The sequence below is a fragment of the Amaranthus tricolor genome, chromosome 8 (assembly GCF_026212465.1).
Source record: "Amaranthus tricolor cultivar Red isolate AtriRed21 chromosome 8, ASM2621246v1, whole genome shotgun sequence".
NCBI classification, from domain to species: domain Eukaryota; kingdom Viridiplantae; phylum Streptophyta; class Magnoliopsida; order Caryophyllales; family Amaranthaceae; genus Amaranthus; species Amaranthus tricolor.
Window position 1 is genome coordinate 30960611 of NC_080054.1, and position 27190 is coordinate 30987800.

The window sequence follows — 27190 nt, forward strand, 5'->3', positions numbered from 1 at the left end:
TGTATTTTTAAGGCGGCATGATTCATCGCCAAAACTCCGATCATTCATAAGTCAAAGTTTGGGGCTTATGATAAAGTAATTAAACATGTATATACAACAAAATATACACAAATGTTTGAAATATACAAGTCAATTAAAATATATATATATATATGTACATAGTCGAACCAAATACACAAAAGGTAATCGTTAACGCTCACGAACCCTCATCTACCTTATCCAACTGAGTTGGTCTCCTTCGCCTCCTACGATAGAAAGAGGCGTTCGCGTGACGCTGTGGCAGTGGAGGGGACTGGCACTGTGATGGCTGTGATGGCCCAGCCTGCGAGGTCCCCGCAGCGTCAACGGGATATGAATGATCAATCTCCTCCAAATGGTAGTCATAAGAAGGAGAGCATGCCATGTGCGTATGGGAGATAGTCGGTGAGTGTTGTGCAGCGACTTCCGGTATGAAGTGCTGGAACTGCGAGCCGACGAGCATGCCATGCGCAATCTCCCTCACCGGCTCCTCCTGGCTGTACCGAATCACGTTTGCCGCACCTTGTGCCTGCAATTAATATTTAGATAATGTAACATTTTATTATTTAATTGGCAACTTAATCAAATAAATGCAAATGAAGACTTACAAATTGGGTCATCGTAGGCGTAGCAGGTGCGTAATGTGCTGCTTCCAAGATGGCACGTGGTGTCATCCATCGGCGCGTGATGGAGAGGAACCACGGCATATAGTCAGGTGTAGTAGGTGCGCCGACAACATCGATCGGCGCACCTTGTGCCAGCAGCTCAAGTCTATGATCCTAACGAGCGATGTGGCGCCCGTTGATCTCCATCCAGTTAGCCCCAGCTTGATTTCTTCGCGAAATTTGGTGCAGCCGGGGTTCAGTGTCACAAGGCAGTGGAATGCCCTGTACCAACCCATATTGGCGCATTACGCGCTCTGGTAGATGTACTTCGACAATGTCGAAGCATATGAGTGGCACAGAAGCCCTCCACGCCCCGGAATGAATCCCCGAGTGTTCGGGTACAGCTGCTTAGGCTTCCGCTGGGTATGGGTCCCACAAAAACTAAAATACATGTTATGAAAAAGGTAAGTGATATGTTGATTAAATTGTACTAATGTTAATGAGTACTGAAATGTTTACCTGGTTGGGTCGTAGTAGGTCTAATTGATCTCGGTAGAATCCAAGACCGCTGCCGGTGTGCTTGCGCGTCCGGCGGGCAAAATTCCACCTCGAACCGTACGCAACATCTGGGCCTGGTTGTGGTGGAGGAGCACTATCACCACGACCAACGGTTCTGTAAGGTTGGCCGATAAGAATATGCTCCCACGCCCACAGCTAACGATCGCAAATGTTATTAATATGTTATTAACCAAATGTGGATGAGAATGAAATGTTATTGTTATTACCTGTAATATGACTAGTGGTCCTGCAATCTCTTTGACGTTCTTATGGGCAGCACCACAAAGCCTCCTGTACAAGTATCCTAGGGCTGCGGAGCCCCAGCTATACTCGGCGATGCGCTCCCACGGATCGTCAAGTAATGTTAAGTATAGGAGCTGTATTTGGTTGCTTGTTTTATCGGCAAACAACACAGCACCTATCAAATATAGGATGTACGCCTTGGCGTACCTCGAAATGGTGCCCTCATCAGCATCTCCGGGGAGTTGCGAGAAGGTCTGAACCAACCATGTGCATCACAAACCGCTCCCCCTGATCACTTCCGGTGGAGGGCGCTCTCCCAATATGCGATGCACCATGTCACGCCAGCCTGATAGCTGGCGTCCGCCTGTACAAACGGCACGTCCCTCTATGGGAAGCCGTGTTAGTAAGGCTACATCAAGCAATGTGATGGTAGCCTCACCTAGAGGGAGATGAAATGTATGCGTCTCCTGACGCCATCTCTCGACCAGTGCCGTGATAATGGCACGGTCAAATCTGCCGTATGCTACGAGGTGAAAGTCGTATAACCTCGTTAGCTCTAAGTATGGGATGATCCTATCATCGATCACCCATGGAACAGAATCTGGATGCCTGGTGCCCAGCGTTTCCGCATCAGACACCTATGAATATTGAAGTATAAATAAGTTACTTGTATGTACGCAATAGTAAAATGTAAATCATAACTATCGTTAACTAACCTGGGCATCCCAAAGAGGAGTACTCCTGTGCTCATGCTGCATGGTTAACACACTAGGGTCTAGGGGTCCTGGAGCTGCTGGATCCATCTCCTCTACTGTTGTGTTCGTGTTAGTTTTAGTTAATATTACTATTATGTAATAATATAAAATATATATAACATATTACCTTCAGTTACAGATTATTATTGTAGAATAATATATACAACATATTACCTTGAGTTAAAGGTGGACAGAGGGCATAAGGTGTAGGAGGAATGATTGTAGGAATGTTGCCTAGAGTCATGTCATTTGCTAGCGCATCCTCATCGACATCCACATCGTCCTCAGAAGGATCGTCAATGAGCTCATTACTCTCATTTCCATCATCCCAAGGTCCCATCTCAGCAATTTCTCCTAAGTTAACCATTGAATCAATTGGAACTTGATTCGTAGGGGGTTGAGAAACGACGGGATTTACAGTTTCCTGAGTTACTATAGGCATAGGGGTAGGAGTAGGATTAGAAGCAACTACATTCTCTAATGGTACTTCTTCTACGTATAACTCCAAAGAGGGAATTTGGGTGTACTTTGAATGCTCCCACATCGCATCTATAGCCTCATCATCTTCAACAGGAAAGGCAATAAATTCTCCACTCAAGGCATATTTAAAGCTTATATTTACGGTACTTCTAGTAGGGTCCAATCCAATCTTAGAAGATATAAAACGTCTAAAGTGATTCAAATCCATGTTCGAATTGCAAGCAAACAACTTACGTCTTCCCCCAACATAATGAACTTTGCCATTATTTTCTCTAATACAACCATTCCAAAAACATACTATAGTGACGCGAAATGATGCCATTTTCTACATTAACACAAAGAAAATCAACATCAACATCAACTCATGCCCATACAAGTACATTATATTCATTTGATTATAATCTTTTTTGGTCTACAAATTATTCAAATCCATAATGTAGCTAAGTTCATACATATATAATACACATAATCCAAATAATAAATCAATTCATAAGTTCACAAACAACATTTCTAATACCAACATCAACATCAACATTTTCTAATAATATTCAACTAATACAACAACATTACTTCAAAATCCAACATAAAGCTATAAAAACAATTAGAAATTACCTTCAATGCTTATGGATGATTAAGATTAGTCATGATTTAACAACTACAAACCTACATTTGAAAAAATAAACAAATTTGGTTAAAACCCTAAAATCCAAATATACACCAAAAAAACACAAAAAAATTTACCTTTGCGCAAGCTATAGTATCCCACACTAATTTTGAAGTGCCAAATTGAAAGAGGATTGCACGATTTGATGGAATGAATCAAAGGTTTTAGAGGGAGAAGGTGGAAATGTCGAGAGAGGTAGGGTTTGAGAAATGGGATTTTGCGAAAAACAGAAACTGATCTGAATTTGTATATCAGGTCTGTTCGCAGTTAGTAACTGCGAACAGCTCTTTTGTCTTTTATAACTGTTCGCAGTTACTAACTGCGAACAGCTCCAAAGCACAGCTTTGGGGTTCGGACGCTTGCTTTTGGGAAAACTTTAGATTTTCGCTTATTTGCTTCATTTGTTTTATTTTTTCGCTTAAATATTTCTAAAATTCTCCGTCTTTTATATTTCAAAGTTCAACCTGTCCTCAATTTTGTGTGGTACATGCTTCATAAATTTCTGGTCAATGTTAAGCCATTCAAAATATTTGGAAAATCATGAGTGATAAATATAAACAAATACAAAATATAATAAATTGATCAAATTGAGTTAAATTCAAGTTGTTAAAAATTTAGTTCGGATCTAAATTAATATTTATCATTTTTACTTAAAGTCAGATGAAAGATAAAGTGATCTGACTTCTAATTATCAATCAAATGAAATCTTGAGTCGTTCTAAGTTCAATTAAGACTCATTTTAGATTTATTTCTAATAAGGAACAATTCTAATTTTCAATTTATAAGGATGATCACTAAAGTTGAGTAAAACCATACATGTACGTTCTGCCCTAAATAATACTCCATCACTCCACCTGTGCCATAGTGTGCCCCATGCCTAGATCTGGTCCAATACATTGCACAACAATGGCACCTCTTGAATCCACATATATAAATCTTTGAAATTAGTTTGCCCAATATGAGGCCCATATGCATATTATTATTTAGATAAATTTTAAAATTTAAACATGAGTAATAAGATGAACAAAATTTTAACACAATTTAACCAGACTCGAGCGTCCTACCGTGCAGTGTGATACCAATAGCCTTACTCAACTCGACATGACTCGCCCTGTCCCTTGCTAAGCATGCTCAAAGTCATGCACTACCTGCAAGAGCCCAACACGACCCATGCGTGCCTTTGGTGAAATAGCTGGTCTTGGACGAGACGGCCTCATAATGAGCCCGTCAATTTGGGCCAACTCAATTTGCGCGTATAACAACCTGAGCATTTTTTTCATTTTCAGGGCAATTTTCAATGTCAAAATTGATAAATACCCAGAAAATTAAAATGTAGTTACACGTGTGAATTGGGCTGACCCAAATTAACGATCTCATAATGAGGCCGTCTCGTCCAAGTTTTTGTGTCAGTGAAATGACTCAAAAGCTCTAAGATAACTCACAAATAGCTAGCCTTTTGTGAGACCGTGTATTTGAAAGAGGTATCTCAAATCCAGCCCATTAAAGATTAACCCTACTTACCATATTTTTAATGCCTACTCTACCGTATCCTTAATGCCTATTTTCAAAATCTTAAATGTCTACTTGTATCATTCTTAATGCCTACTTATAATATTTTTAAAAATATATAATGGGCTGGCTCAATTAGAGATGGTCTCTCACAAAATTAGTAATTCACAAATTCTAAAATCAGATGGTCTCACGGTAAAATCATCTCTATTGTTTGTCCAATATAAACTTACGAAGTTAAAGTGACACGTATAACCTTAAAATTATCACTTATAATTTCCAAATAATTACTTCTTATAGTCTTAGATTGATAACTTATAACCTGTGATTACTTACAATAGTAAAGTGATTAATTAGAAAAATAGACTAATTATATGACTTGCCCCTTGGTTAAACGGTTTACCAGACTTAGTGAAGAAACCAGACTTACTGAAGATAATAAATTTTAGGAAAAATTCCCTGAATAATTCAACCTTTTAATGATTTTAATTAATCATGAATAATCCCAACTTTAGACACACTTACCCAATAACATTGTTGGCCAAGTGATGATCGATTTTTGCAAGTTAATTGCTAAAAAAAATAAAATAAAATCAAAAATTAAAAATATTAAAAATTAATAGTTAAAATTTAAAAATAAACTTACTTGATTTCCCTATTTTTTAAAAAAAAATTCAATATTTTTATAATTTAATTTTGTGTTTAATTTTTATTTTTTTATGCAAAATGACTTATTGTATTTTTGGCAAGTATTTTATATAGGTAGAATTATTAATAATTAATTAAAAATTGAAATTATTATAAGAAAATAATTTAAAGGTTGAATTATTGTGTAAAATTTTTTTGCTAAATCATAAACCTAAATTTTGGAACAAAGTAAGGCCAAAACGACCAAACCTATCTCCCCTATAATCGGAAGAACAAATACCCCAAATTGAGTAAAACCCACCTCAAGATCCTTCTCATATCTCCTTCAATTACTTTCGTGAACATTTCCATCAACAAATCCAAATTTTTTTCAAATTGGATATAACACATTGTAATGAACACCTTGTTCTTCCAAATATCTTCATCATTTTTGCTGAAATCATCTCGTTCAATTTCATCATCTTCTTATACATTTTATGGGTTTAGATATTGTTCAAATTTACCTTGGAAAAGCCGCATTAATTACCCATATATTGAATCCTTGAAATCTGGGTCATCATCATCTGTATTAGCAAGGTTAAGTGCTTTTAAGTGCTATTCTTCTAAGAAAAAATCTCCTCAGAAACGAAAACTAGACCCTGAAGTTGTTGTAATGGAGGAAGATGATAAGGAAAAGGAGGGTTTCTTTGTTGTTCGTAAAGGGGATATTATTGGGGTTTACAAGAATTTCAATGCATGCCAAGCTCAAGTTGGCTCTTCGGTAATCTATTCATATTCCCTTTATTTTAGTTTGTTTTTCTTGAAATATTGATTGAGTGTATAACAACTATCATTTCAGTCTGAGATTTAAGTTTTTGGTTGAGATTATTAATTGATACATGTTCGAATTTAATTCACCACGCAAAAGTGTAAGTGCCAGGTACGAGAACGATATATAATGTATCCGCATTTTTAACCAAAGGCTCTTGTGTGAGAGAGTGGGAGGGGAGTGATAGAATATTTAAAATATTATGGGGCTCTATGCATGGATTAAACTTTTGGTGACTTTGTTCTTCTAACTTTTGAAGTTATTGATTGATGGAAATGTGGGGGTGGAATGATAAGCAAATTTTATAAGAATTGAAATGAATTAAATTGGTTTTATTTGAATTCAATTAATTGTGTTAGTTATGAAGCTGGACACTTCATTTTATCTCAATGATTCGTGTTGGATCCTTGGCACTTGTACATGAGTTGAATAAAGCTTTATTTAGAAACCTAAAACATGGAAAATGTTTTGAAGTAGAGAAGTCTTGCATTTGGACATATATCCAATGTCCATATAGTTCAGAATTGAGATAATTGGATACATAGCCGAGTCCGAGTCACATTGTTTAGTAGAACTTAGATGATTGAACTAATTAGAACTGAATGCAGCTGTGGAGGAAGATCCGTGCTTCAGTAGGGGCGAATGCAACCTTGTTCACTAGTTGAAGGAATGTTAGATTATGAAATGTTGATTCTGTTGTATTAAGTTTCTTATGTTGAATGTATGCTTTGCATCTCAATACCTCGTTTCACTCATACACCCTATTAAATATGGTTTTCTCCTTGGTCGTTGCATTTCTTGTTTTTCCCTCGACATTCTTTTGTACGTGGCTTTGATTTTTTAGTGGTTGCAATTTTTAGATTGGTGCTGTTTTTTTTCGAATGGACACTTATATTTTCTTTTTGTAGTTGGGATAACTTTGTGATATTACTATTTACTATACAAGAAAGGATGGTGAAATATGCGAGCTTACTGTACTTTCATCGGTGCAGATAACTGACCCTCCTGTTAGTGTATATAAAGGATTTTCTTTGCCTAAAGATGCTGAGGAATATCTTGCTAGCCACGGGCTTTCGAATGCTCTCTATACCATCAAAGCTTCTGATTTGAAAGATGATATTTTTGGCACACTTGTCCCTTGCCCTTTTGTGGTAAGATCAGTTTGAGGTTTGAACTTTATATAGCAGTGTGAATGTTGCATAAGCATTCTATTGTTTATTCATGTTACTCTATTTAGCTTAGCCTGTCAAAATGTAACTGCAGAGGTATTTCCATTGCTGTTTAGGAACCTGGATCTTTGAGAGATGAAACTTCCAACATAGAATTGCCACAGAAAAGGCCTCATGGTGTTTTAGGATCAGAAAATCAGGTGATTTTTTCCTTTCAGCAGCAAAATATTGTTGGAAATTTGATTAATGTTTTTGAGACATATTTAAAAGATAAAATATATCCGTATGAGATCTCGTTAGATACGTTTTAACGTATACTTTTTTATTATTTATTTTTTTATAATTTTTTATGATGCGTATTAAGAGATATTTAGACTCAAATTGCTTTGAAAACTGTGTAAAAAGTAAACAAGAAAAACAAAAAAGAACGGAAGGAGTACTATTTTGTAAAATTATGGAATTTTGATGGACAAATGATTATTTCTATATATTGTTTCTCAATTGGAAAAGAAGTATATTCTCTTGATGTTGTTAGTGTAAGATATAGTAATGCGCTAGTTATTCTGCAGGGATCTTTAGAGTTACAGTCAACTACCTCTGGATCATTGAACAAGCTGCAGAAGCTAAATCACGTGCCTTCGGATAGTGTGAGTAAGCTCGAATTTGTGCTGATTATGAGCTGTATTTTCTTTTGTTCACGTCCTTGCCTTATGTACTTCTATTTCCATATTTTGTGATGATTAAAAGTAGCACCGGATTGAAAATTTTTATGTTGCTTTACAAACTAGATACTGCAATAAAATTTTCTCATCAATCAAATTGTTTGTCATGAGCAGTGTTCCTGTATTCTTCACTTCGATGGTGCTTCAAAAGGAAATCCAGGACCAGCTGGTGCCGGAGTTGTGCTTCGAACTCTTGATGGAGCCCTGGTATTCAGTCGATATAGTTGATTATAAATTCAATTTCCTAATTTTCGAGTCACATGTTTTGTTAATGCAAGAATCCTGACAGATATGTAGGTTACGTCAAGGCTTAGGAACTACTACCAATAATGCTGCTGAATATCATGCCATTATTTTAGGATTAAAGAAAGCTCTTGAGATGGGTTATTCAAGTATTAAAGCGATGGGTGACAGCAAACTTGTCTGCATGCAGGTTTACCTTTTAACCCATGTACTTAAGTGTCTCACCACTTAAATATGAAACTCATTGTTGCTGAAATTTGTCCATGCTATTCTCTGATTTTAGCTTAATTTTTCTGATACTTGTGTTAATTTAGGAATGTTTACATAATCATAAGTGCAGCTTCAGGGTTTATGGAAAGTGAAGCATCAAAAGATGTCTGAGTTGCATGAAGAGGCAATGAAACTGAAACAGCAGCTTTCTTCTTTCGAGATCACTCATGTTTTAAGGGTGAGTGTTCAGCCATGGATGTCCTAGATGATAAGGACTCTTGTGCCTTGTCACTAATTACTTCTATTCTTTGTTTTGCTTATACCTTGACAATTGACATCCACTTCAAATGTCCTCTGTTTTAATATTACTTGTGTAAGCTTTTTTGTAGATGCATTTATGACTTCATTTGGCCCGAGTACTTCTAAACTATTTTACCATAACTCTTTGTTATACCTCAAGTACCCATATCCGATCTATGAGTCCATGACACTCCGCCATGGGTATGGCCCTTTAGCATATCATTTTGGGGGTCAAACGGTTGGGTTTGGATTATGGTCAGGTCATTTTTCGGATTACAGTTTGAAATTTTCGGGTTATGACCCTCTAATTTCTAGTCGGGTTTCAGTTCAATTTCGAGTCGGATCAAATATTGACAGGTCTAGGTGTGAGTTTCAGTTTTGGGTGCAAATATTGTACTGGAAACGCAGTCTCTGATCCCTCTTTTGGCACTAATGTGACTTCCGACCGAATCATCTTTTGGTATTGCAGTAGTACAATGTTTTTACACGCCCTCGAGTAGGAGGGTACCATGACATGATCCACTAATTTTCTTGGGAATCCCGAATCGGAAAAAGCAAATGATGGTTTTTTGGGCTATTTTAGGTCCATTTTGAGCGAATCATGAATTCAAAAAGCGAATTAGTTGGCAATTATGTTATAATGGAGGGTACACATGAAAATAGGTTAAGGCAAAATTTACTCTTCAAGTTCAATTTAATGACTTAATGTCTTAACTTTGAATGGGTACAAGATAGATCGAAACTTCACGTTAGCTGTCCTTACTTTTATGTACATTCGCTTGTATAATTGACACACTACTATGCATGATTCACGATTCATGATTCATGATTCATATCTAGAAATGATAGTTGTTGGCTACTTTCAACTTCATAATAAATGTTCTCGAGTACCTATCTGTTATGTTACTTTAATGGCTAGTTTTAACACTGCATCTCAAACGGCCAGGGGGCGTTAGTGGGGCGATACTGAGTACCCTGATGGTGTAACCCAGATCGTACTATTAACATCTGAATCTAGTAGAGATAATTTTGTTGGCTTTTATGGGCCTTTATGTAATCACTTGATTATTTGATTACGTGCAGCACCTGAACTCTGATGCTGATGCCGAAGCAAACTTAGGTGTCTCTTTAGCCGGTGAGTAGAATTTTCCCCCAAATCTTCGGAAAATTTTCCGCTTACTGCTTGACATTTTCCTCTGCTGTTATAGATGGTCAAATGCAGGAGGTTTTCGAGTAGCAGAAATGCCGGGTGCATCATTCCTTTTCGACTTCCCATCTCTTGCCAACAGTAGAAAGATTGAAACATCACATACAGCTGCAAATGTGCTGAATTTCCTTTTCAGGCAATATAAAGATCCATCAAAACCGCAACATTTAACTCCATAGTTACCTGTAATCGGAAGATCACTTGATGTACACAACAAAGCTGGGTATAGAGAAACAAATCTGGATGGTCGGAAGGAGTTTTAGGTGTCGAAAGTGTCATTAAAAGCAAATAGAAGCAAGGCTCATAACCCTTTCTGGGCTTCCCCAGTTTATTCAACAATCATATGATTTTGTACTAATTATTCGAATCTACCCGATGTCCTATTTCTACAGCTTACAGCTATAGAAGCCGGCTTTCGGCTGGTTTATAATCAAATTTTTTTGAAGATGATATAGCCATCTTAAATATTTTTGTGACTCAGACTATCAAACAAGTATTTTATTCTCTTGATATGTCTATTTGCTTACTCACAAGTTTATTTCTTCCTGTATTTATCTTTTTTCTCGAGTTTATATGACAACAACTTGTGCAGCTTGAGCTCCTCTAAGGCACTTTTCATTACACAAATTCTTAAATGAGACGGTCTTATGATGAGACTATTTTTATTGGACTGACCTATGTAAATTTATTGAATTAAAGTGATTAGTTACATATAATAGTTACAAAGATATTTTGAGATGCAACTGATTCAATAACAACTCTTGACCCTTTGACCTATTAGGATAATAACTCAATTAAAACTTAAAAGTTAGCTGGATTATAAATTAGTCAATTTAAATAACTTGATCTAAAATCTGTCCGACCCAGTATTTTGAGTCTTAAATTCTCTATTTGCTAGTGCATAGTAGGATGAGATTTTAGTAAATAATGGTAATTTATAAAGTTAACAAATCAATTTTATGCTGTAGGATTTGAAAAAATTAGGAGTTTTGTAATTTTAATTTATCTTTTTAATTTTTTTTATTTTACTATTATTTTTTTTTATTTTGATAATTTACAAAGCATAATAATTGATTAGAAATTTTTGTGCTTAGCAGTATGTCAATATAGCATCATCACTAATCAGTATTCACTTGACTAAAGATGAATAAAAATCTTCATCCATTGGTGCAAAAACCTAAATAAACCAAACAAAAAATGCTCCACCTTTCCCCTTATTTCTAAATCCTCCACCCTTTAAGTCATTTCTTTGTGTTCTTTTCAATTTTTCATGCTTCTAAAACCTTTGCAGCTTTAACTATTCAACATCCACGAATATAATGATACTTTCTTTTCAAACGACGCCGTTTCATGGGTTTCCCTTGGTGTTTCTGAATAGCTCTCTCATACTCTCTCTAATACTGGCTTTTCTAAACCCTCCTTAATACAGGTCTTTATGCTTTCCACTGTCTTTTTTATGCTGTAACTTTGATTTGGGCTTTTGGGTATTTTGATGAAGATTATTTTTGATGGGGGTTTTATTTGATTTCTTGGAATTGTTATTTTGACGGAGGAAATGGGTATTTGTTTTTATTCATTTGGGTGCTTACAAAGATTAAAACTTTACAGGGTTTATTAGAAAGTCTAAATTTTTTTCTCCGTTCAATTGTATTTTCTGTTGGGTTTGAAAGTAGGTGTGTTTTTCATGTGTTGAGGATTATTTTGTGAATTTTATGTTTGATGATAAATATGCACTGTAAATTTTATTTGAAGAGTGTTTGATCATTGCATAATTCTGTTTCTGTTGATAAATTCTTACCAATTTATTTATACTGAAGTGGGTTTGTTGTGATTCAGACTAAGGAAGTAAAACACTATTTTTTTAATATCATAGGGGAGGCCGAGGGAAGTGAAGGGCTAGCTGAGAATGAAACCCACTTGCTCTACAAGACCGATTCTCTTAAATACAATCTTGAATTGACCAAAATCAATGGTAATTGTGTTGATTAGGGTTTTGAACTTGTAAACAGATATTGCAAGAACTAGCAACTAAAAGTGCTAAAAAAACAACTCAATAATTTAACGAGGTTCGCCCAACGTTTGCTACATCCTTCTTAGGACTAGATTATTTTATTAATTGATGAGAAAACAATGGAGTTCACAAGAGCTCAATGGAGGACTACAATAGAGAATTGACAAGAGTTGATCTCTAGAAGTTATGTTTAGGCTAGAGGTTTATGATCATATAATTGAGAATTGGACTAAGCATACAATGATTTTTGGGTGTATTTATAAGAGAAGCCCCAAACACACACACAACTTATCCACCAAAACATAGAGGAAACACGCGAATGCACCCAGAGTTGGGTGACAATTCTTTGCCCCTATGGCCACTTTGAGAGACAAGTCGTCCCTCATCTCTACTTTTAAAATCCAACTTGCTCCTTTCCTCAGTTTTTTTTTTTTGGCATATCCAAATCTTTCCTTGTACATAGCCATCAAAACTCAACATCGAGTCTTACCTACACTTGAATTGAACCATTACTCAAGGCACATATAACATGCTTTTTGTTGGATATCTTGTAATGGTTATATTTGAAAAGTTTCTATTTATTTGGAATCTTAAATAACTGAACCTTATACTGGGATTTTTATGCAAGTTCAAATTCTTTCTAAAGTCTTTGATTATGGCATATTGTAGTTTTTTTAATCATGGCATATAAGAGTTGAAAATAGATCTTTATTTAAACCCAAACTAAACCTAATGGTTGGACAAATTATACCCACAAGCCACAATCACTTGTTCATGAACTTCTATATCATTTGTTCTCCATTCTTCAGTTGAGCTGAAACTTTGATGTTTCCGCTTCTAACAGGTTTGAACAAGGCTGAGGAATTAAGGATGTGTATCCTGTTGCCGCAGAGGTTTTGTAACATGATTCAAATTTCGAATACTTTCGAGTTTCGAGGTAAGAGTATTATACCTTATTGGCTTAATGTATTCAGTTTTATGAACATAATTTGGTTTTTTAAGGATATCCGTGAAAAGACATCTTCTTTCCTCTTTTTCCAATAACAAAAGCATAATTTTGTTACTTCACGTATATCAAACTTGGTGAATGGTTAACCCAATCGTTAATAGCTAGTGATGTACAACGGGGCGGGATCCTACTTAAAGCCATGAACTTTACGGCTTTACCTGTTAAAAAACATGTAAATCGGTTTAATATAGAAAAATAACTCTCAAGCTTGGATCTTAACGGGTCAAACGAATTCAGCTGGTTACTCCTACTCTAAAACGAAGGGTAACAAATAAGTCAGTCATCGTCTGATTTTTGTCACTTCTCTTCTGTTTTGTGAGTCGTGAGTCGTGAATCCTAGCGTTATCTTGAACAAAACATCCCTAAGAAATGAAACAACAAAGATCATTTTATTATTAATAGGCCTTTGATTACAAAAGGCTAACATAGCGAAACAAGATTTAACTAGAAGAAGCCAAGTCATTTTTTTGTAGCTTAACATTTAGATCTCAAATGTTTAACAAAGTCTTCAACATGTTTATCAGAACTTCCACCATAATCAGCTGCTTTCTTAGACAACTCCCTCCATTTAGTTGCATTCTCTCTTATTTGTTTACCCTTTTCTCCTTCCATTATTTCCGTCAAGCAATCTCTAAGGATTTCCCTCCTTACCACTCCTTTCTCATCTTCCTTTGCCCAAACTCCGACCCTCCAAACTTCCTCAATAAATTTGGCATCTGGGAATTGATCACTCCATTGCGGAACTCCAATCATCGGAACTCCAAGACTAAGCCCTTCCAGAGTCGAATTCCACCCACAATGGGTCATGAAGCATGCGATTGTGTCATGACCCAAAATCTCGAGCTGATTACACCATGTAACTACCATTCCCTTTTTTGTCATCGCCACTTCATCTAGGAACCCTATGGGAAGTTTACTCATTTGGGATTCCCTAACTACCCAAAGGAAATTGTAATTGGTTTCTTTTAATGCTAATGCAATTTCCTTGGTTTGTTCTTCTGTTAGGGAAACCATGCTACCAAATGACACATAAATTACTGATTTTTGTGGCTTAGATTTTAGCCATTCTTTGCACTTATCACTAGATGGTTTCCACAAACTTGCTCCATAACCGATGTCTCCTTCAATTCTTCCATCTAAGTAGGATGATGGCACCATAGGCCCGATCAATTTTGCTGGCCATTTTTCACTTACGCCTTCCATAATCTACAACCACTAACATTTATTCAATCATAATATTTGCAGTATTTCTGCTTTTAGATTATATAAAATAAATATTAAGTGATAAAGTGAATAACTAAATTATTTTACTCCTATAGTTCTATGTAGTTTTTGATTATACTAGTCAGTTGTAGTATTTTGAACCTTAAACTATGACTGCCATTTCAATTCAAAATGTTTGTTAACTGTACTTTATACTAACTAGTCTAAATAGTTTGGCGAAAATGTTTTTTTTTTTTGGAAATCAATTTTTCATGAAAAATCATTCTCTAACAAAAATATAAATGATATTTATAATTATGGACGTGCATTATAGATATTTTGTGTTGTATACACCAATTTATTCTGAAAAATATACATATTTCTTAGAGCATAACTTGTGAATTTTTTCTACACTCGATGATTTATGCTTTTTTATCACAAGGTTATTATGCCTTTTAGTGATCTTGATCACTATTAACATTGATCTTATAAAAAATTGAAATATTGGTTCGACCAACCATTTCATTAACTAACACTATCACAATTTTTAATATTTTAATGGTGGAATTAACGATATTATAATGACCCATTAAACCAACAAAAGTATCAATGCTAAAGCCTTAATCCCAAAAGATTAAATCAATAAATCAGTTTCATTGGTTGTGCACATGAACCAATAAAAAGATCACGTGCTCTTTCTATCATATTGTGTTGTAAATGATATTTCCTAGCACAAGTCATTTAAAACAATCTTTTTTTATTACTAACAAGTGGAAGACCGCATAAAATTGCTCTCCTAACCTGCCAAAGTGAAAATATATATGGGAGTCGATTAATATCATGAGTTAATACTATGTTGTGATTGTGAAATTTGTGCAAAATTAAGGATGCCAATATAAACAAGGATAGTACATACCTCTAATTCCAAATCCTCAAAAGAGTTGCAAAAAATCCAATTAGCGAAATGCAAATTAGAGAACTGACTCAATTTCATGGACAAGTAAGCTGGATAACTTTGAGGTTTCCTAAGAAAAGTAGGCATATCATTATCCTTAAACAAGGGCATTTTAGGCAAATTATCCCTAACATCATCTGGCTTAAGAGGCAACTCAATCAAGCCATGGCTCACACAACTGAAAATAGAGCAAACTGCAGCCGAGTTTGTGAAAAAAGCTGCACCAACTAAACCATATTCCTTAGCCACATCTAAAGCCCATGGCAAAAACGCATCGTACACCACACAACTAACAGGATACGGTGACTTTTGATGAGTTTCGATAATTTTGGCTAGCGAATTGGACCCGTTTAACTTGAACAATTTTAGAAATAGTTCTTCTGAGCCTGCTTGAGGGGACCCATCATCGTCGAAACCATCAGATATGGGCTCGATGTTGACGTTTTGGAGGGTAGAGAACGAGGAGAGAGTATATTTTGTAGTGGCTAATGTAGCTTTAATACCTTTTGAAGCTAAACGTTTAGCAAATTGAAGAAGCGGGTTTATATGACCTTGACTTGGGTATGGTATCACCACAACATGTGGTTTTGCAACATGTTCAATTCCATTGATGGTTTTCTCACTCATTTTCTTTGAATGGATTTGTGTTTTGTTTGAGTTGATTATGCTTAGATTGTCACACTATTTATAATATGAAAATAATGACAACGTGTGATAATGGGCAAAGATTTTTTTAAAAGGGTATAATCCACTAAGATTGAAGATTTTTTGTGTTGCTAATTGTATAGCCTCCTTATATAGCCGATTTCATGTTGTTGGGATTAAGCATTTGACATTGTAGTCATTGTTATGAAGTTTGAACCTCACTTTGCTTTAATTTGATTTAGTGTATCACATTCTCAAAATCAAAATCTTCCCTTTTATATTGTTTGTATCAATATTGATTATATTGGCACATTGCCTTTCTTGATTGTTTTTCTATATGATTTCCCTTTATTTTACCTTGATTATGTATACCACATTCTCAAAATCAAAATCTTCCCTTTTATATTATTTATTAAAAATATTGATTGCATTGGCACATTGCCTTTCTTGATTGTTTTTCTATATGATTTTCCTTGATTTTACCTTGAATTTGTATACCACATTCTTAAAATCAAAATCTTCCCAATTAAGTTACTTATTAGCACAAATAATTACATTCCATAACTAGAAACATATATATGATACATTGCTTTTCTTGATTGATTGATTTTACTATACAATTTCTCTTTATTTGATATCAACTTCATTTTGTATATCTTATTTTAAAAATCAAAAGCTTATAAACTAAATTACTTATTAACAAAATCAAATTGATATTTTGACCACATTCTATTATCCCAATGCCATTAAGTGGCTTCCATTTAGGTGAGATTTAAGGGATTGGATGTAAGCAATTTGTTATTAATACCAAAGAGATTGTTTTTGATTGACTTTTGTTAGCAAGTATCATATGCAACTTCATATAAATAAAACCTGTACATGATTTAATAAATTATTTAATGTATTGCACTATAATCTAAAACCAAGAATTATAAATCTTTGGTCCCATTGAATATACAACATTGCCAGCACCTTAATTCAAAAAAATAGGGTCGGTTCCAATATTTCAATTTCAATGGTCGTCCTCACACGATTGAATATAGACGAATCAAATTAAAACTTAATATAGTAATGTATTTTTCAAAAGCTAATTACATTTAAAGTTGAATACTCATTAATAGCTTGAACCTATTTTAATTTAAACTAGTAAAACAATTGTAATTTGAAAATTTCTCATGATGTCAAAATATTCATCTATTTTATATTGTTTAGCAAAACTTGATTTCCCTTAGTTTATTATGTAAAATCATTTTTATTAGGAGTGAACAAGGCACACATTACTGCCTATATAAAACAAATCACAAATTGTGGTTTTGGAAATTTTAAAACCGGACCAAAATATTTTACACTTGAAACCTTCTTGTTTTAAAAAATAATGGGTTTATAATTCTGTAGAACTGTTTCCATTCTTGTTATGAGTTGTAGAAGAGATATTAGGGTTGATAAAACTTGCTTACACAGTTACACTGGGACTGGGTTGTCTTGTGGTGAGTGGTGACTCATTGAGACTTCTTATTGTGTCTACTTATTATTTCTTTTCCAATGAAACTTGAGGAATGTCTCAAAATAATGAACTATATATATATATATAGCCTTTAAATTTATAAATGAGGGTTATCGACCTATTTTGGGTCCTGACCTAAAACTATATGAAACTCTTCCTAATTCCTTTCAGGTCTATGGAGGGATATTTAGATGGCCAGAACCCCTAAATCAACCCAAATTTGGTTAAATAGTCTCTATTTGTATGCATAATGGGACATATTTATAGGCTCAAGCCTTTGCGAGACTACTTATGGTGTCTTGCGTCTTGCGTCTTGCGTATTGAATCGATTGGTTAATAGGTGGTACGATCAAGGGATCACCCTACGCCTACGGTGTCATCTACAAAATTAGTACTCTTATTCATCTAAAATTTTGTATCCGTTAAGAATGTGCCTATGCCTACTGAAACTTGATCTGTATCACTTACCTTATAACTAACCGAGCCAAGAATATCAAAGCTCTCCATGTTTTTTATATGTCATTCCTTCAATATTTAGACAATATATTTTAACCATAAATAATTTACATTCATTTTAAATAGACAACAAATTATGTAAAACTCATCTTTTTAATATAGTCCTCAATATATCCACCCTCTTTCTTTAATTACTCTCCTCCACACCCTTTTTTATTCAAAACTAGATTGGATACATTACCTCTTTTTTTCCAATCAATTTCCACCTATTATTCACAAATCTGAATTTACCACCTATCCTAAAACTTCTCAACAAATTGAAAAAAAAAAAAAAAAAAAATCTTACCTTAAACTAAAAAACAAATATAGACTAAAAATAATACAACGAAAAAACGCCATTTCTTACAATGGCGAAATTAAAATCATCAAATAAAATAATGAAGATCAACAAATCCTCTCGTGTATTATTATTTGTTTTTCTCATTATTATTCATCCATTCATTGCATTATCAAAAGAATCAAAGAAACACCAACATGAATCTCATTCCCATTCCCTTTCACATTTGAATCCAGATCTATTTTCTCAGTCCGTTCATCTCACCCGAGACTATTACCAAAAAACGTGCCCTCGTTTTGAAGATATAGTTAACCGTGTCGTAACAATGAAACAAGCGGAAACACCCACCACAGCAGCTGCAGTCGTTCGGGTTTTCTTCCACGACTGCATGGTGGATGGATGCGATGGTTCGACACTTGTAGCGTCGAACCATTTTCATGGAAAAGCCGAAAGAGATGCTGATATTAATCTTTCTCTTCCAGGGGATGCTTTCGATCTCGTAACTCGGATTAAAACGGCCCTAGAATTGGAATGTCCTGGCATCGTTTCTTGTACTGATATTCTTGCTACTGCTGCTAGGAACCTTATTAAAATGACGGGTGGTCCGTACATTGATGTTGTTTTTGGACGCAAAGATGGCCTTGTTTCTCAGGTTTGATCTTCTGCTTATTTTTACATAATTATCTTTGATTAATTTGTTCTTTCCTTCACAATTAGATTAATGTATGAATCCTCAATCTACTTTTTATTAAATTTAATGAAATATAATATTTATCAAATCCTTGAAATTGAATTTGAAATTAAAAAGAGTTACTTGTAAATAATTATTAATGTTGTCAAAATATATGTTTTAAAGAATTCATTTGGTATTTCAAAATATCTAGTTGCATTTTAATCATATTTCAATCTATGTTACTCCGACTCTTCATTTTTGCTTTACGTATTCGTGTCCGATCCTTGATACTCGGACATTGGTATGACACTTAGACACTTTATTTTAGGCGTAAAAATGAATATTTAGATGTATTCGGCACTTGAACACATTAATATCCGACATCTGTACCAGAGTCCAAGTAATATTGATTTTAATTGATGATGAAAAAGAATGGCTTAGGTTTCGTAATAGTATGATAACCGCTAGGGATTGCATGATTTTAAGCCTAATTATTGGTGTCCTTAACAAAATTGTGCACTTATCACCTAAATATTGGCGCCATCTGCAATTTATCATGAAATCAACGACCAACACCTCATCTGGTGGTAGCCGGTAGGTGGGTTTTAGTAGGTATTAGATTATTTTTTTTAGTGAGATTTATTAATCAACAAGTTTTGTATGAGACCATCTTCGTGTGACAATCTCATACATGCAGCCAAAATTATTTATATTTAAAGCCAAGTTAATCGAGTTAAACTTACAAAGCAGATAGCAGATAACTAAATTAAAACTATTTTTTTCATTAATTTAAAAAAAAAAAATTGGTCAACCCATATTAAGCTGTCTCATAATAAGACGGACTTAATAAAGAATTTGTCTTTATCGAAAACATTTTTATATATGCATTGTTTCCTTGTGCTAGGCTTCAAGAGTGAAGGGCAATTTAGCCCTTCCAAACATGACAATAACTCAAATTATACACATGTTCAAGGCAAAAGGGTTCACAGTACAAGAAATGGTGGCTCTAGTAGGTGCTCATACCATTGGGTTTTCTCATTGCTCAGAATTTAGTAAAAGGATTTTTTCATACAGCAAAAACCAACCTGTGGACCCCAAGATGAACCCTAAATATGCAGAAGGGCTCAAAAAATTGTGTGCTAATTACACCAAAGATAACACCATGGCAGCCTTCAATGATGTCATAACACCCGGAAAGTTCGACAACATGTACTACAAGAACCTTCAACGCGGGCTGGGCCTACTCGCCACGGACCAAGCCCTTGTTGATGACCCGAGAACCAAGCCCATTGTAGACGTCTACGCCGAAAACGAGAATGCTTTTTTTAATGACTTTGCTAAGGCAATGCAAAAGGTGAGTATGCTGGATATTAAAACAGATAAGGATGGTGAGATTAGACACAGATGTGATACTTTTAATAAACAAGGTGGAACTTGAATATGAAATTGTTAAGAAATTTAATTATTATTAGGAGTTAATTAATGAAAAAAATGGGGAAAATAGAAAATCCTTTGTTTTGCCTTTTGATTATAGTTTTTGAGATGAATTTGGATCTTAAAGATTATATAACAAGTATTAAGGAATGTGTTCTTCTGATGGGTTTGGTGGTCACTAAGTTCATTTTATTGGATTTTTTTTTTTCCTTGTATGGCTTTGTTTATTCTATTTCTTGTATGTAATGTAACTTCTCTTTTGTAATCAAATTGAATTTCATTATACATTTGTGTCAATAGTATCTTATGACTTAATATGAAATTATTGATGTTTTTTATTATGTTTGAATGATACTTATATTGTATTCCGTAAAAGCACTAATAGTGTGGTGCAGACAATTGGTTGTTGGCTTGCTCGATCATTTGATAGTATTGATCTTTTTGTTTGATTAGATTTGCTATTATGAAGATATAAAGGACACCGAGGAGTTATTGTTTTTTTGGCTATTTATTTGACAAAAAATTAGTTAAAAATTTAAAAGTACATTTAAAAATTAATTCCTAAAGTTAAAAGTCAATCAGAAAATTATTTACTGAACACGCTCATAAATAAGTGCTCAGTTTTAGAGGTGTTCATTTGGGTCATCGGGTTATTTCTGGTCAGGTATTACGGGTTGGTTCAAAAATGAATCTTGCGACCATATTAATTTTTACATTATTTTAAATTCATTCTAAAGTCGGATTAAGTTAGGCTCAATTTCAATGTCAGATAAATATCAAATCATCGGGTCTGTTTTGAACACATCTATCCAGTTTGTACTCCTAGGAAATATCCACGGAACCACACGAAAGGAGAAAAAAGAAATTTTAACATCAGTAGAAAATTAAACCAATGGATTCTTTAAAAGTATTGTCTTAGAATTTAAGAATACATCAAACTTAAGAGATTTCTAGCAAGATGATAACTAAAAAGGATTAAACTACAAGAATGAATTTTACAATAAAAATGAATGACTAGAAGCTTTACAAGGGAAGCTACCCAAACCAATATGTATCGATGCTGGTAATAGCATGAACAAGAAGATCCCGGTGTTTCAGACATGCTCATCCGTCCTAAACCTTTGCACAACATTGCAGTCACATAATAATTTTAACCGTTCATCCAAACAGCAATAATTCTCATCGCCTCGTCTGAATATTTATGAATAAGCTTATAACATTGTCATGACATCCTAGTGCTCAGCAAGGCTTCCTTTTATCGACCTTTGAGTGGATATTAAACCATTTCTTCTTCTTCAACCGATCTCTAAAAGGCTTCTTTTCTCGTGCATTAGTTGTGCACCCTTCTTCTTTAGGCTCTTTGGCTGAACTCGTCCTTTTTAGTTTACTTGAACTACGCTTCATAGGAGGAGTAATTGTATACGACGCATGGATTTCATTTCGCTGTTTTAGAAGGTCGTCAATCTGCAGAACCATGTTGTCATGAGGTCTATGCTTTTCACTAATTCTCTATCAGCTAGTAGACCGTCTCTCAGAGATACGACCTCAAAACATGAAGCTCGCATTCTTACTTTCCTCTTTAAGTTGTATTAATTGGGTTATTTAGCCCATATATGTAATTGTGTCTCACAACAATTTAGGTCAGTCCAAACTATCATAAAAAATTGCTTCCTGTACAAGTGCGAATTCAGTTTTCATTATTTTTTTAATGGTTTTTTTTTTACCAATGAGCCTTTTGAATGGACCTGTCTCACAATGAGACGGTCTCATACAAGACCAACTATATACTTTTTACATAGTAAAGATTTGCAAGTTTTTTCAACCTTACCGACTGCATTTCTTTTGTGTATCTACTTGTCATATCGGTAAATTTGGCAAGAACCTACACAAATAAAAAAACGTAAAACGAGAACAAAAACAGTGTACTAACAATATTATTTAGCAAGAGGAAGCAATTACTTCTCTGTATTCACTCTCAAACTTGGAGAGTTCCCCCCTTTTCGTTAGTAATTGTGATTCTACTTCTCTAAGGTCGCCCTTTTCTTTCACAAAAGGCGAAGCACAAAGAGCTTCAATCGTGTAGCTTGCACTTTTGAAGAAGTTGTCACCTTCAGCATGCAGGAACCAAAAATAATATTTAGCTCTATTTTGTACATCACAAACCTTAACTTGCAAGCATGGGCGAAGCCGCAAAGAGCTAAAGCCCACTCTCGCGGTCCTTCTCTTAAGTTTGGCCATTTGATTTATGGTAAAGAGAAGCTTTAATAGTACATGAGCTTCGCCTTTACTTGCAATTCTAGACCCTTAAATTAGGGTCAGGTCTGGTCTAGACCCTTAGGGTCTAGGATCCATGCCCATCCCTACTTCGAAGAGAACATGTGAATTTTTATTTGGGGCGTCCAAAAATTAGCCGTAGTGTAAAAAAACAGAAGCAAAGCGCCAAAGTACATATAAATCAACACACCATAAACAGCGAATACATGGGTTCCAGCTTTAAGTTCGGTAATTTCACATGGTTGAAATCCATCCAGCTTTTTAAAGATGGCAGCATCTGGATCCTTAGCAGCTGCCGCCTACGATGTTCATCACACGGAATAAATATAGTTGTTGTGTTTGAAGTACATAACTAAAATGTTATTTTGATGATAGCTCACCGCAATAGCAGCACGATCCAATCGATAAACAGGGAAGCCAAGAAAAAACATGCCAGCAGATGTAGCCTTTTTAGTCTTGGTGCTGTCTTCCTACATTTAAAAACTAGCAGTAAATCATGAAAGACCATAAATTTGTTCCATTTAAAACTATTTTATCCACGCTGACCAAAAGAAACTAGCTTTACGCATCAAAAATGCTATTCGGGTTGAAAACGAGACGTGAAATACCTGTAGGGCAAGACTTAAACCACCATTCTCTTCCTGTTCAAAATACAATAGCTACACAAAAAGGCAAACTTTATTAAGCAGAAATGACATCGCCGTAACTATCAAATAACAATTTCAAAATCAATGTATTCTCCCTAGAAAATATTGTGATTTTTCCAAAATTAAGCCGAGTTGAACACTCAAACATGTACCCATGTCAGATATTTCCCAAGTCCGGGTAATAGAGAGTGCAGATCCACTTATCAGTCAAAACACACATTCTTCAAGGCTCTGTATAAGGGTTGACATGGTCAAGATTCAAGGGTCGACAGCCTTGTTTAGGATTAAGATTTATTGTCGTCTAAGTCCAAAAAATATTCAGTCAGATTTAAGAACATGTCGTTTCACACATTTTCCGTTTCAAAATAATGCAGGAGTATAATACAAACCTTAAATTTGCTTTTATCAGATGATTGCACACGGCAGACAAGCCCACCCTGCGCCTCCTCGTCAGTTATCGTCACAGAGTAAAAATGGGCACATTGTTTATCTACCTATAATGTATAAACCACAAAACATTCAGGAACCGTTTAAAATGGCGAAAGAGAGAGGTAATTGACAAACCCATGACTTGTACCTTTTTAAATAAAGGCTGACCCAGTGGAAGAGGCGACACGGACACCTGTCCATTTAGCGCCTCTTCTAACACTGTTGCCGAGACTGTGGTCTTGATGGGCACACCTAGTTTGCTGTCCAAACAATAACTTCAGTATCAGAAATGGAAAAAATTACGAAGAAAAAAATCTTAAAGGAGGAATTAGTGACCTAAATAGTGCAGCAAACATTGTATTTACAGTTCCCAAACTTGAAAGATCCAGCTCAAGTTCCTGATTTTCAGATTCAACGGCCTATTTTACAAAGTCGATACAATCAGCAACTAAAAGAGGAATAAAATACGTAAGCAAAGGCTAAAATGACATGAAATTGACGGATAATTTTGCAGCTTCACTTGGAAGAAAGAAAATTTTACACCTCAAAACCAGCTGCATCATACTGACGCCTTTTTTCAGAATCGGACAGTATGTTGTACGAGAACGTGACCTCTTTGAACATATCCGCTGCCTTGGGATCATTTGCATTCTTATCAGGATGATACCTGAAAAATCACGACAGAAGTCTAACTTAATCGTACCAAGTCTCTCCTTCCAAACCATTAATGAGAATTTGATACTTGAAAGAGCATATTGAGCCTTTGATATACAAGCGTAATCGAGAATCCAATACACGTAAAAGTCCTTAGATTTTTAACTGGAGCATTTCCCTTCTATAATGGCACTCTAGAGTCTAGCGCCATGGCCCCCTATCTCTTGTAAGAAATCGTCAAAAGTATTTCCTTCTTGAGTTCTAGAAAGAAAAATATTTTTTTTCTTATCCATGCAAATGCAATTCTATCCATTCTCGATGAATCATATTTATACTTCTTTGGTTCGGAGTACATGGACTATCTTGACTCATCAAGCCATATGTACTTTGTATTTACGGAAAGTTGTAAATGGTATTTGCAATTAAGGGACAATCACAAAGAACATTTTTGTTATTACAAGGCTAATATTGCATATATTTGACCTCCTGAACCCCGCTTAGGCGAGAGCCAATTAGTGGCATTGGGGTAATTGAATGTTTCTTTGTCCATCCAATAAACTAACTACAAGAACTAGCCCACATTTTCTTCCTACTTCATAATGTTATCAACACTCATACCCAGTTGAAAGGGGAGAACCAATGGGCAAACAAGTAACTCGGTAGAACCTATAGTCTTATAGAAAGGTATGGCCAAGTCTATGAGTGATGCTTCCATAAGTAAGTCTTCTACATCATCTTCAAAGTATTAACCGAAGAAAACTTGAAAATTGAAAGACATCTTTTTGTATAAACTACAACCAAATCAATCCATTTTAAAGAACCAAATTACATACAAGTAATTTAATATACCAAATTTGATTACCCAAAAGAGTAAATTAACTCATTTAGAAGTTAGAACCCTTTAGTTGAACACTTTTGCAATGTTGTAATAACCTGGTTTCCACCTCTCTTAATGAAGTACATCATTTTCTCATCTTTACAACAATCCCATCATTCACTTAGCGAAAAAATTAAGCCCATGTCAATTCCAAAAACACCATAATCTCCACCCATAAATTCAAATAAAAAATATTCTCCAATTTGAAATTTCAACCAAATATTCAAAAAGACAAATATATAATGACAATTAACTGCAGACAATAAATTCCAAGAAAGTACCAAATTGAAATGATATATTCAATTAAAAGAATCAAATAACCAGTACATTTCAATACCACTGAAACCCAATAACCAGTATTATCCAAAAAAAATTAAATTCCAACCAAAAATTCAAAGAAAAAATTAATACCCAATCAATAACAAACAATAAATTCCCATAAAGTTAAGAAACAAAATTTAAAAAGTCACTAAATTCAGTAAAAAATAATTATACCCATATAAAATAGAATTAATAAAGCAACAGAGTACATACTTTAGGGCTAATTTACGATAAGCAGATTTGATTTCTTGATCAGTAGAGTTCCGAGAAACACCGAGAACTTCATATGGGTCTCTTCTAAATTGTTGTTGTTGTTGATTCTTCGTTGAATCAACTCTTTCTGGGTTTGATTTCTGAGCGCCAGACATTTTTAGCAATTAAATTGAAGAAATTCTCTCCACTCCAACCAAGGACAAAAAGAACCCTAAAAATCTACACTTTCTTGTTAAGAAAATCACCCAAAAACATAATAATAACGCTAAGAAACATCATAGATTTAGTGGATATGATTGGGTTTTGCTTGAAATTGTATAATTTCTCCAAAAAAAATAAGAAAATTATAAAAATTAGTTGTAAGTTGTGTTTAGTTATAAGAAGTTGAAGATGTAAGTTAATGAGCTGGAGATGAGAGAGAGAGAAAGGAGAGTGAGACAAGCAGAGGAATACAAAGAGTAAAATTTAGGAGTAGGTGATTTTTTAAGCATTTAACATGGGTAACAACATCAAGTATACTGTAGAGAGTAAATTCTCTTCAACTTATTTTTTTACTTATTACTTATTTTTATTGGAATCAGATCAGATCAGACCAGACCAGACCAGACCAGACCAGATCAGATCAGATCAGACCAGACCAGACCAGATCAGAACTATTCAGATCAGATCAGAACTATTCAGATCAGATCAGAAAGTTTCAGATCAGACCAGACCAGATCAGATCAAGCCAGACCAGATCAGACCAGATCAGATCAGATCAAACCATACCATTATTATTATTATTATTATTATTATTATTATTATTATTATTATTATTATTATTTTATTATTATTATTATTATTATTATTATTATTATTATTATTATTATTATTATTATTATTATTATAATATTATTATTATTATTTTTATTATTATTATTACTATTATAATAATAATAATAATAATAATATTATTATTATTATTATTATTATTATTATTATTATTATTATTATTAATCATTATAACTATGTAGTATGTAATATTAATAATAAGACATAATAATAAAAAATAATAATAATAATAATAATAATAATAATAATAATAATAATAATAATAATAATAATAATAATGATAATAATAATAATGATAATGATAATAATAATAATAATAATAATAATAATAATAATAATAGTAAAAATAAATAATAATAATCATTATAACTATTCAGATCAGATCAGAAAGTTTCAGATCAGACCAGATCAGATCAGACCAGACCAGACCAGACCAGATCAGATCAGACCAGATCAGATCAGATCAGAAAGATTCAGATCAGATCAGACTGAATCAGACCAGATCAGACCAGATCAGATCAGATCAGATCAGACCTTAGTAAATTCAGATCAGATCCAATCAGATCAGACGAAGAGAA

The 27190-nt window shown here is 34.3% G+C and overlaps 4 protein-coding genes across 8 annotated transcripts; 2 read left to right on the plus strand and 2 right to left on the minus strand.

The window, feature by feature from the left end:
* Window positions 1–5691: 5691 nt before the first annotated feature.
* LOC130820716 (uncharacterized) lies at window positions 5692–10672 on the plus strand. 2 transcript variants are annotated; one of them, XM_057686201.1, is made up of 9 exons: window positions 5692–6240; window positions 7281–7439; window positions 7574–7657; window positions 8027–8104; window positions 8294–8386; window positions 8469–8612; window positions 8763–8870; window positions 10016–10067; window positions 10141–10672. In XM_057686201.1, exons 1-9 carry the CDS (start codon window positions 5875–5877, stop codon window positions 10167–10169), a joined length of 1113 nt encoding a protein of 370 aa, XP_057542184.1. In that variant the 5' UTR covers window positions 5692–5874; the 3' UTR covers window positions 10170–10672. The 2 variants fall into 2 exon arrangements, 1 of the variants encoding a protein (XP_057542184.1); XR_009045248.1 differs by lacking the exon at window positions 10141–10672 and having other exon boundaries at window positions 5708–6240; window positions 8737–8870.
* Window positions 10673–11278: 606 nt separating this feature from the next.
* On the plus strand, window positions 11279–20870 carry LOC130820718 (peroxidase 6-like). Of its 4 annotated transcripts, none has more exons than XM_057686206.1 (4): window positions 11279–11568; window positions 12995–13087; window positions 18496–18911; window positions 19837–20868. In XM_057686206.1, exons 2-4 carry the CDS (start codon window positions 13021–13023, stop codon window positions 20368–20370), a joined length of 1017 nt encoding a protein of 338 aa, XP_057542189.1. In that variant the 5' UTR covers window positions 11279–11568; window positions 12995–13020; the 3' UTR covers window positions 20371–20868. The 4 variants fall into 4 exon arrangements, with proteins under 4 accessions (XP_057542189.1, XP_057542188.1, XP_057542190.1 ...); XM_057686205.1 differs by lacking the exon at window positions 11279–11568 and adding an exon at window positions 11578–11698 and having other exon boundaries at window positions 19837–20869; XM_057686207.1 differs by lacking the exon at window positions 11279–11568 and adding an exon at window positions 11955–12111 and having other exon boundaries at window positions 19837–20870.
* LOC130820719 (UDP-glycosyltransferase 74F2-like) lies at window positions 14613–16105 on the minus strand. Its single transcript, XM_057686208.1, has one exon. It carries the CDS (start codon window positions 15942–15944, stop codon window positions 15201–15203), a length of 744 nt encoding a protein of 247 aa, XP_057542191.1. The 5' UTR covers window positions 15945–16105; the 3' UTR covers window positions 14613–15200.
* Window positions 20871–21239: 369 nt separating the features above from the next.
* Window positions 21240–26238, minus strand: LOC130820717 (chaperone protein dnaJ 16-like). Its single transcript, XM_057686203.1, has 11 exons — window positions 25782–26238; window positions 24260–24383; window positions 24053–24135; window positions 23865–23976; window positions 23677–23781; window positions 23249–23299; window positions 23021–23110; window positions 22831–22939; window positions 22326–22474; window positions 22195–22248; window positions 21240–21830 (listed from the first exon to the last, which is right to left on the minus strand). Exons 1-11 carry the CDS (start codon window positions 25934–25936, stop codon window positions 21606–21608), a joined length of 1257 nt encoding a protein of 418 aa, XP_057542186.1. The 5' UTR covers window positions 25937–26238; the 3' UTR covers window positions 21240–21605.
* Between the last annotated feature and the right edge of the window lie 952 nt (window positions 26239–27190).

Bases quoted from the DNA above. Each gene is read 5' to 3' on its own strand.
- LOC130820719 (XM_057686208.1), bottom strand. From the start codon at position 15,944: ATGAGTGAGAAAACCATCAATGGAATTGAACATGTTGCAAAACCACAT.
- LOC130820718 (XM_057686204.1), top strand. From the start codon at position 18,330: ATGGCGAAATTAAAATCATCAAATAAAATAATGAAGATCAACAAATCC. The intron at 18,912-19,836 runs GTTTGATCTTCT...TCCTTGTGCTAG, and splicing joins AAGATGGCCTTGTTTCTCAG to GCTTCAAGAGTGAAGGGCAA.
- LOC130820716 (XM_057686201.1), top strand. From the start codon at position 5,875: ATGAACACCTTGTTCTTCCAAATATCTTCATCATTTTTGCTGAAATCA. The intron at 7,440-7,573 runs GTAAGATCAGTT...ATTGCTGTTTAG, and splicing joins TTGTCCCTTGCCCTTTTGTG to GAACCTGGATCTTTGAGAGA. The intron at 8,613-8,762 runs GTTTACCTTTTA...TCATAAGTGCAG, and splicing joins GCAAACTTGTCTGCATGCAG to CTTCAGGGTTTATGGAAAGT.
- LOC130820717 (XM_057686203.1), bottom strand. From the start codon at position 25,936: ATGTCTGGCGCTCAGAAATCAAACCCAGAAAGAGTTGATTCAACGAAG. The intron at 23,977-24,052 runs GTCACTAATTCC...TTGTTTGGACAG, and splicing joins ATGTTTGCTGCACTATTTAG to CAAACTAGGTGTGCCCATCA. The intron at 23,782-23,864 runs GTACAAGTCATG...TATACATTATAG, and splicing joins GTCAGCCTTTATTTAAAAAG to GTAGATAAACAATGTGCCCA.